The 12,933-nt window shown below is 35.0% G+C and overlaps 1 protein-coding gene across 2 annotated transcripts; it reads left to right on the top strand.

Annotated features, from left to right (window-relative positions):
- The first annotated feature begins 1,838 nt into the window (after nt 1-1,838).
- LOC130805270 (bifunctional aspartokinase/homoserine dehydrogenase 2, chloroplastic-like) lies at nt 1,839-12,855 on the top strand. 2 transcript variants are annotated; one of them, XM_057669964.1, is made up of 18 exons: nt 1,839-2,340; nt 3,348-3,415; nt 3,533-3,907; nt 4,743-4,831; nt 4,922-5,225; nt 5,619-5,671; nt 5,856-6,064; nt 6,150-6,237; nt 6,375-6,488; nt 6,607-6,705; nt 6,798-6,992; nt 7,112-7,194; nt 8,148-8,373; nt 8,729-8,874; nt 9,024-9,159; nt 11,573-11,656; nt 12,174-12,266; nt 12,355-12,855. In XM_057669964.1, the coding sequence occupies exons 1-18, from the start codon at nt 2,192-2,194 to the stop codon at nt 12,598-12,600; spliced, it is 2,757 nt and encodes a 918-aa protein (XP_057525947.1). In that variant the 5' UTR covers nt 1,839-2,191; the 3' UTR covers nt 12,601-12,855. The 2 variants fall into 2 exon arrangements, with proteins under 2 accessions (XP_057525947.1, XP_057525948.1); XM_057669965.1 differs by lacking the exon at nt 1,839-2,340 and adding an exon at nt 2,747-2,931.
- Nucleotides 12,856-12,933: the final 78 nt, after the last annotated feature.

The raw sequence follows: 12,933 nt of genomic DNA, 5'->3' as shown, positions 1-12,933 counted from the left end.
TACCAGAGTAATCTACATTGTCCCCTAAATTTTCATAGTCTTGTAAATGTAACACAGATTTATAATCAATAATAAATAGTATTTAAATTATAAAATAATTATTTTGGTAAACAATTAGGAAAACAAAATACATATAAAATAAAATAATTTAAATAATACTAAAACATAAAATAATTAAAATAAATTACTTGAACATAAATTATAAATTAAATAAATTACTACAACACAAATTATAAATTACTACAATAATTTAAATATAAAATTAAATCTAACATAAATAGTATAATTAACAATAATATAAATTATCAAATAAAATAATATACTACAAGATATATAAAATATAAATAAAAAAATAAAATATAAATTAATTTAAATAAATAAGAGGGAAAAAGAGGAAAAAAAATAGAGTCGCACAAAAACGTGCGATTGGGCCACGGATGAGTCGCACTAAACGTGCGACTGGGTCGTGGTTGAGTCCCACAAAACGTGAGACTAGGCCACGGTTCAGTCGCACGTTTTGTGCGACTCAACCGTGGTCCAGTCGCACGTTTTGTTCGACCCAACCACGGCCCAGTCGCACATTTTTGTGCGACTCTAATTTTTTTTTTTTTTAAAAAAACCATTCGAATCGATTAAATTACGTACCGAATTGGATTCATAGTCGCTTTGGTTAGCCATTGTAAATCGATTCCAACTTTTAGCTTGTTGTAACTCAGAGAGCGTTTTTAGAGGGATTTTAGAGAGATGTTACTGTGTTTAAGTTCGTATATTATGCAGGAGCGACGTTGGAAATTCAATATATATAGGGTGGCGATAAAAGTGTTTGGGATAGATGTTACTGTGTTTAAGTTTGTATATTATGCAGGAGCGACATTGAAAATTCAATATATATAGGTGGCGATAAAATTGTTTTGGATTTCATTTCCTACGCTTTGGCTCCACAAATTTTACGTTTTCATTTAGTGTTTTTAGAGTGATAAAAGTGTTATTGAGTTAATTGAAGTGCTTTAAACAAATTTTAAGTCTAGGAGCATTTTCATCATTTCATTAAATTAGGAATGCCGATAAAAAGAAAATGATAGCAAAGTTTAATAATGTTTTTTTTTTTTTTTTTAATCATAAGATGGTTTCTAAGCCACTATTCAGATAGATGATATTTTGTCTTTTTCTATAAAAATGATGTAGCAATGATAAAAAACTACCATGGGCGATGGTCTTAGACCCAAACAAAGTGTTATTCGTGGTAATAATAGGAATATGGAGTACTTTATCAATGGAAAGTTAAGAGATAAAAAGTATTTCTTTATTTCACATTTGTACTACATTTATATTAAAAAATCTTAAACTAAAAGTGTAACAAAATTATATTTCAAGATAAAGAGTAAACTAAAAGTGTAACAAAATTATATTTCAAGATAAAGAGTAAACTAAAAGTGTAACAAAATTATATTTCAAGATAAAGAGGGTTAAGATAGTAGACTAGAAATGGCGCAAAAATTAATAAAATTTTTTAAAGACTCTATACTGTTTCAAAGGTATGATATTTTTATTATATTTTGTATATTTAAACACTTAGCATATACAACGTTATTTAATATTAAGTCTTTTAATTTTTCGGGGTCCTGTATGGTCGAATATGTGGAACATGCTCAAAACCTCTCATATGGTAGACTATAGTTGTATTAGCGGTGTAGGAGGCACTAAAACAATATTATAATTTTCAGAATGACCAAAATTTGTCAATCCTCTCTCGACCCAAATCGAAAATAATAAATACACATATTAGAATATAGCAAAATTAACATTTATGAATCGAGATATTTTGAAACTAGAGGTGTGGGATCTTTGTGATATCCAATTGCATCTCCATTCCCCCATCTCACTCAAATTTTGCTAAACATTTTTGGTTTTTGTCATATATTGATTTTCTATCTCCATATTCTATTTGACTCAAAAAAAAACCTATCTCAAGTTTCATCATTTCTTATACTCTTATATCAATTCCTCGACTACTACTCCTATAGTCCCTATTAGTACCTTTTTAGTAAGCATTAGTATTATTTACACTTTGCTAAGCTAAAAGCCTTTTAGCAATCAATTTGTTGCCTGCCATCAATCTCAAAAAGAACAGCCGTCAGACACAAAAGCAGACCCAAAACCTTCCAAAAAACCCAACCAAAACCACTCAACCATGGTGGTTTCTTCTTCTATATTACCATCTTCCTCTCATGGTGTCTTCTCCAACACATTGTCTCCATCTCATATCACCATCTCCAGATTCTATCTTCCTTCTTTAACTCTTCCGTCTAACTTTTCCCTTCACTCTTCTCCTCTTTTAAGGTTCATTACATTTCTTGTACCTTTTCAATTGATTTATGTGTCAAAGATTCAATCTTTGGATGTTCCTTTGTGTTTTAATGAGTTGGGTATTTCATTTTATATCATTTGTGCAATTGGGTATTTCTTTATGATCGATTTTGATTTGGATTTTGTCTTAAATAGTGTTTGTATGATTATTTTTTGTGATTTGAGCTTGTTTATATTGCATGTGATGGAAATGAATTGATTATAATTAATGTGTGAAAGTAAAATTGCTTTTAAAATGCTAATTTTGATTATGGAATCTGCTTTTCATTTGGCAATTCTGTATATTCTGATGCCAAGATAGCACTGACATTATTCTCTCTTTTTTTGTGGCATTTTGCTTATATGATGCCCTACTTTTACTGTTAATTGTTTTTAGTTTAGTCATCACATTATAAACTCATGCTTGTGAAACTTTCTCATGCCCCAAGAATTTGGCTAGGTTTTCTTTAGTTTAACAACTAAATTTCAATACCCAATGCTATTAAATAGCTCCCACCTTAGCGGGATTTGGGAGGTCAAATGTATGCAACTTTCGCCCCTTGTTAGTGATTCGCTAATACGGAGGTTGTTTTCAATCGAACCTAACTTTAGTTGATTATTACAAATTCTATTTTACTTGATTAAACTAATTTTTGTTGTTTGTAATCATTTTTTATGAACTGAACTGATTTGTACTGGTTTTGTAAGTTGTAAAGAACAGGACTTCATTGTTGTCAGGATAAACTGGCCTATAATGTGCTGAACTCTGAAATGATGGCGTGTTTTTATGCACTACTCCCTCGTCCCCTTTGAGTTTGTACCATCTGAATCAAATATGCGAGTTTTTATGAGTTATATGGTCCAAATTCAAAGTGACGTAGGGAGTATTTACCTAAATGGAATTATTAAATTTGAAATTTTGATCTTTATTATATTATTTTTATGTTGTTTTCCTTGAAAGGAACTGAATTTCTCTGTTCCTTCTTTTTGGGTTATTTCAGGAAGAATTTGGTATCTCAATGGGGAAATCGGTGTCCGTGTCCTGCTTCCATCAATGCCTCTGTCAAAGGTTGCACATATTCCTTTGTAGTAATAGGATTAGCGACGAACTAGCATCTCATTGTTGAGTAAATTGACAGGATGATTGTACAACTTTCTCATTGGTATGTATGGTTTTTCTTAACAGCTACTTCTTTGGAGGGGGCGGTTGAAGAGATCAAGTTACCTAAAGGTGACATGTGGTCTGTTCATAAATTTGGTGGGACTTGCGTTGGAAGCCCAGACCTGATCAAGAGTGTTGCTGAAATAGTTGCAAACGACAATGCGGAGAGGAAGTTGGTGGTTGTATCTGCCATGTCAAAGGTGACTGACATGATGTATGACTTAATTAACAGGGCTCAATCACGGGATGATTCGTTTTTGACCGCCTTGGATGCTGTTTTAGAGAAACACTCTTTGGCAGCAAAAGAAATATTGGAGGGCGATGGTCTTTTAAGTTTCTTATCAAGGTTACATGATGATATTAATAATCTTAAAGCAATGCTGCGTGCTATATACATAGGTATGAGTGTTGTTCACCGAGTATTTAGGCTTTTTTTTTTTCATATTTGTGACTGCAACAGCTTCAACGGATACTTGGACTGGTTAGGATAACCAACATTAGGCGGCCTTTCTGTTTTATTTGTTATGTTTGATCATGCTTGTGCGGTATTGTTGGAAGAACTCGTGGGAAATCTTTCTGAAATGATTAGCTGTTGGTTGTGCATTTGTGATACTGATTGACTGCATGCCACTGATGAAACTATGATGTGGTATTTGATGGTGTTCTTTCTTCTTGTATGTTGTTTATTTTCCATGCCCTTTACATAACCCGACGTCCATTAATCTGATAGAGCTCTCTGAGCCTTGGCATGAGGTAGAAGGTGAAGGTGTACCATATTGAATCCTATGTTACTTGGACTCGGGTACTGATGTAGGATACTGTTACGTGTCCAAGTGTTTGATACGTCTAAATTTTCTATTCTACACCTAAAATGAAGTGTCTAAGTGTCATACCAATGTCCGAGGATCAAGGATCGGACATGGGTGTGTGAAGCCAATGAAGAGTCCGAGGAACATAGATTGAATCAAAGCACATATTTCTATTATAAAGTTATTTTGATTCTTACACGCTATGAACAAATCAATCATAGAAATATTATAAAAGGAAATTACGGAATACTTCATATGGTCATCAATTTGAGTACACTTGATATGTAGGACAAAACTATATCAATTAAATTTCTTTGTTCTGTTTAACAAATTCTGTTCATGCAAATGGAGTACCATTTGATTTCTGCATTCAAATATCTGCTCGCATATTCTATTATCTTATTCTACTTGAATTTCTGTCATAGCTGGGCATGCAACTGAGTCATTCACGGATTTCGTTGTTGGACATGGAGAGTTATGGTCTGCACATTTGCTATCACTTGTCATTAAACAGGTTAAAATCACTGGTTATTCATTTTTAGAGTGGTAGTCAATTAGCCATATTATTTCCAACATTTACTTGAGCATCTATTTTAATGTGCAGAAAGGATTTGATTGTACGTGGATGGATGCCAGGGAGGTCCTTGTTGTAAATCCAACAAGTTCCAATCAAGTTGATCCAGATTATGTAGAATCTGAAAGAAGACTAGACAAATGGTTTTCTTATAACCCATCAAGTATCATTATAGCAACTGGCTTTATAGCTAGCACCCCTCAAAATATTCCAACTACACTTAAGAGGGATGGAAGTGACTTTTCTGCAGCTATAATGGGTGCTCTACTTAGAGCTCGTCAAGTTACAATCTGGACAGATGTAGATGGTGTTTATAGTGCCGATCCAAGGAAAGGTCTGTATGTGATTAAAAAAAAATTAATTTGCGAATTACAGCCTAAAAGTTTTGAACTTTTGCGAATTACAGTCTTAATGTGTTTTTTGCGAATTACATCCACCAAAGTATCAAAGTCTACATCATTCAAGCCAAATCGCATAATATCGACCATTTAACCTGAAATTCAGACCACCAAAATGGTTGGGATTCAGTGATTTGGCCTGAACGCTGTAGACTTTGATTTCTTTGGTGGCTGTAATTCGCAAAAAGTAAACATTGAGGCTGTAATTCACAAAAGTGTTAAGCTTTAAGCTATAATTCACAAATTATTCATAAAAAATCTCTTTCCTTTTTCTTGATCATTGCTTTATTCTAGTCGTTCTATAATATTAATGTTGATCTTCTTTGCAGTGAGTGAAGCCGTGATTCTTCATACATTATCTTATCAAGAGGCTTGGGAGATGGTTAGTTATTTTCTCATTAATAAACTTTGATATCACTTGTAAAACTTTGTGTTAGTATTAAGAAATTGTACTAGTTTTTGTTGTCTGTATATGATGTAATAAATACATATTCAACAATTACTCTATAACTTGTGGATATCTTGAGCTTCCCAGCATCTAAGCCGTTAATTTGATGTATTTGCAGTCATACTTTGGGGCAAATGTATTACATCCTAGGACCATCATTCCTGTGATGCATTATGCCATTCCGATTGTAATCAGAAATGTATTTAACCTTGCGGCTCCTGGAACAAAGATTTGTCGTCCTTCAGCCGAAGAAAATGGCGAGTATTTGCAATCTCCTGTCAAAGGGTTTGCAACAATAGATAATCTGGCCCTTGTAAATGTTGAGGGGTGAGATAGTTTAAGTTGATACTTCCCGTATTTGTGTCTCTTCATAATATTTAAATAACTTGTACTTACGATTTGCACTTCACAGTACTGGTATGGCTGGTGTCCCTGGGACTGCTAGTGCCATTTTTGGTGCGGTTAAGGATGTCGGGGCAAATGTTATTATGATCTCTCAGGTACTGACCTCTTTTCTTTTCCTCCCCCTAAAATATTATTTAGATTCAGAGTGTTCATGAGAAGGAAGTAAGCTCCGTGGCCGATACATATGATGCAATTTTAATTTGTTAAGTTGAAATGACCGTTTCTGACGCAGGCTAGTAGTGAACATTCTGTCTGCTTTGCCGTGCCTGAGAAGGAAGTAAACTCTGTGGCTGACGCTTTACGTTCTCGATTTAGCCAAGCTTTGGAAGCGGGACGTCTTTCTCAGGTTCCTCAAACTCTTTTCTTGTCGAAGTTTGAGCATTCATGGCCAATTCTCTTGTGAAGTTCCATGTTCTGCTTGTTTATTGCTGATAATTCTATAAAACTGATGGTGCTCTGTCCAGGTTGCTGTTATTCGAAATTGCAGCATTTTGGCAGCAGTTGGGCAAAAAATGGCCAGTACACCCGGAGTTAGTGCCACTCTTTTCAATGCACTTGCAAAGGTCAGCAAATTCTAGCAACTTCACTAGTGAATTTTTTTCTTTAATGTTAAGTAGAAAAAAATACTTATGTGTGTAACATAAATGTAATGCAGGCCAATATTAATATCCGAGCTATAGCTCAAGGTTGTTCTGAATACAACATTACTGTAGTAGTCAAGAGGGACGATTGTATCAAAGCCCTAAGGGCGGTTCATTCTAGGTTCTATCTTTCACGAACCACACTTGCTATGGGAATCATAGGTCCCGGATTGATCGGGGCAACTTTGCTTGACCAACTTCGTGACCAGGTGAAGTATTGAGAAATTTTGTAACTTTATGTTTCCTTCTCTACTAGTTACTGTGAAGAATGAAGGCTGAAATTAGATTAAGTTTCACTTTGGAACATGGATGTTGAAATTTGTCACAGGCAGCTGAATTAAAGGAGAAGTTTAATATTGATTTGCGTGTTCTGGGAATCACAAGTTCAAAGAATATGCTTCTCTCTGATTCGTAAGTATACTACTTTACCATTAATCCGTAAAAGGTTGGAGTCTCATTCATAAGTTTCACATCTTTGGGATTAAGGATCTAGCATTGATGTTGTTGTTGCATAACTCCAGCTACCGTAATCACTCCTTCTAATTGAGGTTAAATCAAGACGTGTTAGTGAAAAACTTGATCACAATAATATCATGGGCCTCATATGCCATATATGTATCTGCAAATTGAACCAATGCTTTGTTATTAATAGGTGGTTTAATTCAAAATTTCATAAGGTAAGGTGGGGCTTAAAACTTTATACATGTAGTGTTTGTCAACAATTCTTCCATTTCATCAGCATGTAGTGCTTAAAACTTTAATACTTTGTCCATAGTCTTTTGAAGCTTCATAAATGTTATTTTTTCATTAAAATCAATTTTTGATCAGCAAAATTCAGCAACTATGAAAATTTTAGTTTAATCAGTAAAAATCAGTTGCAGTCATTAATTGATTAAATATAAGCTCTTATCACTAAAAATCAATTTTGATCTGATAACGAAAGTTCACTTAAGATAAGGTGAAGAGAACATTTCTTGATCAATAATGATATAATTTGGTCCTCTTATCCATTCGACGGACCTAGCTTTGAAACAAAAGAGCAAATATACCCATAGCATAACTTTTAGAGTTTTACCTTGGTTGTGTAAAGTAAGACTTTCAAGATTTATCTTTGTAAACCATATAGTGAAACAGCTGATATAGTAAAGCATGTATTCACTTTCTGAAGTTTGATGGAATATTACTTCAGTTATATATTTATTTAATTTTTTATTTCAATCATAATTGTCGACTTCTCTTTTTAATGGAAGGGTATTTTCCTTGAGCCATATAGTTGCTTTAACCCTGTTCCAAACTTCAACTGTTGCATTTTCGTGTTAAAGCAACCTCTTCCATTTTTATGTATTATATGTTATTTCTTTTAGGGGAGTTGACTTGTCTAATTGGAGAGAACTACGGAGTGAGCAAGGACAAGTGGGCGACTTGCAGAAATTTGTTCAACATGTTCATGGCAATCATTTTATCCCGAACACCGTGTTAGTAGACTGTACGGCTGACTCTTATATTGCTAGCCATTATTATGAATGGTTGCGTAAAGGAATTCATATAATCACGCCCAATAAGAAGGCGAACTCTGGACCTCTTGATCAGGTAATTACTACTCTTTAGTTAAAATGATTTTGCCGAACTAGCTTCATCATGTCATTTTCTTTGGGTATAAATGTCAGGCGATATTAGGAGTTGTTTGCTAAATTTAGGGTGTTTTTCGATGTCCTTGTTTCATGCGCATTTTTTTTGCTCGATATTTCATTTGCTAATTATCTGTGTATCTTATGTTAGTTTCTGAGTGAAGATCGCCAATATTGCTTTTCTTATCCTATATTTTTTTTCCAATATCATGTATTTGTGCTTTTATTATTCCTTTGCAATTTAATTGCATAAATCTTTTTTAGTTTATTACTTGATTACATGGCTTATAAACCGTTGTTTTACACGAATAATGTAGTATTTGAAGCTGAGATCTCTACAACGGCAATCCTATACACATTACTTTTATGAAGCTACAGTTGGAGCGGGTCTTCCAATAATCAGTACTTTAAGAGGTCTTCTCGAAACTGGAGACAGGATCTTGAGTATTGAAGGTATTTTTAGGTGAGCACTAAGATCTCATCGTTAAATTTCCGAGCTTTTCTTCTCACTTTAAAGTGAGGCCAACTGTACATTGAAAAAGACAATAAAAGTTCTTTCTTAGTTTTATGTTTGAGAAATCACTTGCTTAAAATTATGGACTTTTGTTGCAGTGGGACCCTGAGCTACATATTCAACAAGTTCAAAGGTGGCATAAAATTTAGTGAGGTCGTGACCGAGGCAAAACAAGCTGGTTATACAGAGCCTGATCCTAGGGATGATCTTTCTGGAACTGATGTTGCTAGAAAGGTAAAGAAATATGACGTGAACTGATGTGTGCTACCGTATTGGTACTTGGTTGGTAGTGCTTTAAGGGAATGCACCATTAACTGGTTGCATCCTGTTTGCATCTACTAATGATGGGACTGATATGGAAAATTATTGAAAATACTAACTATTCTCGCCTTTTTTTTTTCTCTTCTTAGAAGCTAAGTGGGATGTTTTATTAGAGGAAAATCAATTAGGGCCCATTTGATATAGAAAGGGGATAGGGAAAGGAATCAAGAAATGGGATGGCAGGAAAAGAACTAAAATCCCAAATTCTACTCCCATGTTGGGTTTGATACAAGCCAAAATTAATTCCTCCACGGCTCCAGCTCAACCATCTCGTGCACGAATCTACATATTCTGATCCGTCAGTTTTCTTTCTCTCTCTAATCTAATATACTCATCACGTAACCATCACTCCACGTTGTCCACCTCAACTATTGTCAACTGCATATGAACACAGCCGTAAATTGTTGCCGCTGTGTATCACCACCTAAGTGCGGATTTTCCATTGGAGGAGGCCCACAATGCTCATTATAGAAGTCATGATCTGGAGATCATTTGTTTTTATTTTGAAGGTTTGATTCTTTCTCATTTTGTTTTTGGAGTTTGTGTTGAGGTCAGAGATAGTGGTGCTAAGATTTTGTTTTTGAGATTTGTGTTGAGGTCAAAGTTAGTGCCTAGTGGTGCTAGAATTGGTCTTCTTTTCTTCATAGCTGGGCATATTACGAGACAATCCTTTAAGAAACGAATTCAGAATTTGATTGGTGTTAAGGTGTTAAATGCTGGAAATTAGGGACTTTGTTACAAGAATTGGTGGAATTTGGTGGGATGTCGAGGATAGTTGTTGGTGGGCTGCGGGACCTTGCTGATGTGTAGGGAGCGTGATGGCTTAGTGCAAAACGCGATTTTGGTTGTAGTCGCGAAATGGATTTCATGGTTAATACAAATGGTTGGTTTCATGGTGGTTTCAGCTTATATTTTGGTCGCTGTGAGCTCAGAAACCTTTTACAATATGGTTGTAATATGGTGATGCATGTGATATTTTGCACTATGCGTGATGGCGACGGCTATGCCTCAGTTGTGGACTGTGATATTATTATGTTTCTCTTGATGGTCAGAGATGTGTCAACGAGATGATCAAATTCAGTGAACTGTGAGTATGATCTGATGAAAGGATTTAGAGGGTTTATGAAATCCTTAGGGGAGGGAGTGAACGAGAATGGAAGACTTGGGATTTTAGAGACTGAGAAAAGGGAAAGGGAAAAATGCAAAAAGTGTCGGCCAATCTAAGGAAATATCATCTTTCCTTTTTTCAAAACCCTGATTCCAAATGCCCCCCTGGTGTTTAAGTAATCAATGCATGTTCTAATGTGTTCCTTTGCTAAGCTGCCTGATTCCTCCCCCGCCTATGATAAGCTGATGGTTGACCTTTATACTTCTAGTAATCTTGACTATATGAAAAGGGAGAACATAAACTTCTTTATACTTATATAATATACAGAAACTGATTGGAATTTGGAACAGTTAAAACTTACAACTATTCGGATGATTAGTTTGCAATTGTATTTTGCCATTCAGAATTATTTTTTTTAAAAGGCTACATTTGTATATATGTAACAAACTAAAGTTTAATCCATTGACGGCCTGTTTGGTAAGCGTACTAACGGGTGGGCATGGTAATAGAAAATTCATTTCAATGCAATACCATTTGAAAAATAAAATTGACATGCATGAATTTCACCTCTCCAAGGACCTGACCAGGGATGGGGGCAGTTGGCGGCGCCTTATCCACGTCTTAGATTACTAAACCCGTCCCTTTTACCCATCGTGTGTTATTGTTCATTGCCTTTAATTATCGCTCTTTACCTCCTCCTTTACTTTTATCTTTATTTTTAGTTATTTGTACATATTCTATTTATTATATTTGTAAGTTGCAGGTTTCTCTCCCTTTGAAGACCTTTCTCGAGTTGAGGGACCCTTTGACTGCACTCTCCTCTATGGGTATGAGTTGCCGTCGTTCTTCCCTCCCAGACCTTGACCATAGTTTTCTTCCCTCCCCAGACCTTGACCATAGTTTTCTATGAGCGGGATATACTGGGTATGATGATGATGATGATGACCATTTGAAAAATATGGTATTAGGTGGTAATGGATAATTGTGAAGCAAAAAAAACTTTTTTATAATCAAACTTTTATTACCATGGGAATGACATGATACATATCATAAAAAATTTACACTACAAATCATTCTCTTTACCACTATTAATACCAATTACTAACCCCTCTTGCACAACATAGCATCAGCTTTAAAAGGCATCCTCTAATCCCTAGTCCCTTGCTTCCTGCTCCAAGTGCAATTGCGTTTTTTCTTAAAAAAGCTTTTATGCGGCAGGTAATTATTCTGGCTCGAGAATGTGGTTTGAAGCTTGAACTATCAGATATTCCTCCTGAAAGCCTTGTACCAGAACCTCTAAGAGTAAGTATTTATCATTCTGTAATTCTGGTCTTTGCTGATGTAAATAGCTGGTTTTCTTCTGTTTGGTGTGTAAAGTGAGTATTTTCTTAAGCTGAAAATAATTCGCTGATGGTTAAAAATGCATATTCTTCATCAGGAATAGAGGTGTTCAAAACAGACCCGACTTCAAAATGAATTTAAATTTATATACAAATCAATGTGGACACAAATACAATAGTCGATTTTGAACCGACCCGAAACACTTGATCCGAAATCAACCCGATAACAGAATGAACAACTCTAATCAGGAAAAACAAAATTTACATTTTCCTTTCTTCTTTGTTTTCACTCTATCTCCCATTCTTGATTTTGCTGGAAACGAACCCTAAAAACGCAAATGACTTTTGAAACTTTATTCCTGGTGAAACTTTCTTAAAAATTAATGAATTTTCAACTTTCGAACCAAACACAGCCTTAAGGGTTGGGAATTAAGTCTCTCGGTTAGCTAATTCTGGATAATTCATTAAATTTCTTTTAGGTTATTGCGTCAGCCGATGAATTCATGCAACAACTTCCTCAGTTCGATGATGACTGGGCGAAGAAATTGAAAGCCGCTGAAGACGCAGGAGAGGTTAGCTAAGCTTTACGTATCCATCATTCACATTACAATTCTGTACTTCCTCGAGCAATTATTTAAAATGTGAAATTTGTCTGTAAAGGTTCTAAGATATGTGGGAGTAGTAGATGTGAAGAACAAGACGGGACTTGTGAAGTTGAAGAGCTACAAAAAGGATCATCCGTTTGCTCAACTCTCAGGCTCAGACAATATAATCTCGTTTACTACAGAACGATACAAGGTACAACCTCTTATAGTTCGAGGTCCTGGTGCTGGAGCCGAAGTTACTGCTGGTGGAGTATTTAGCGACATTCTACGCTTGGCCTCTTACCTTGGTGCCCCGTCTTAATAGGCTCTGAATTCCGTAGGTTTAGGCTGATAACTCAGATGTGGTGTAGTTTGTACCAAGCTTTTGTTTCAGTTTCCGGATTTTCGTGTTAAAATTTGTGGATTATGTGCTAAGTTTGCATGTATATTTAAACTGTAAGTTATTTCCTGGGAAATGGACAATTCTTAGGGACATTGTTTTGGTACTTGTCATAGTTTTCATTCCTTTTAGCTGCTCATAATATGACAATATGGACAGATTTCTCTTTGCTTCTCATGGTTGCTTATTTTTTAAGTACTTTATTAATCATAAACATTTATTACTGCATACTCCCTTCATTCCATTAAATTTGCA

Source organism: Amaranthus tricolor, chromosome 2 (genome assembly GCF_026212465.1).
Source record: "Amaranthus tricolor cultivar Red isolate AtriRed21 chromosome 2, ASM2621246v1, whole genome shotgun sequence".
Lineage (NCBI taxonomy): Eukaryota > Viridiplantae > Streptophyta > Magnoliopsida > Caryophyllales > Amaranthaceae > Amaranthus > Amaranthus tricolor.
Note: the sequence above shows the minus strand (reverse complement) of the source record. Positions and strands in the feature narration are given on the sequence as shown.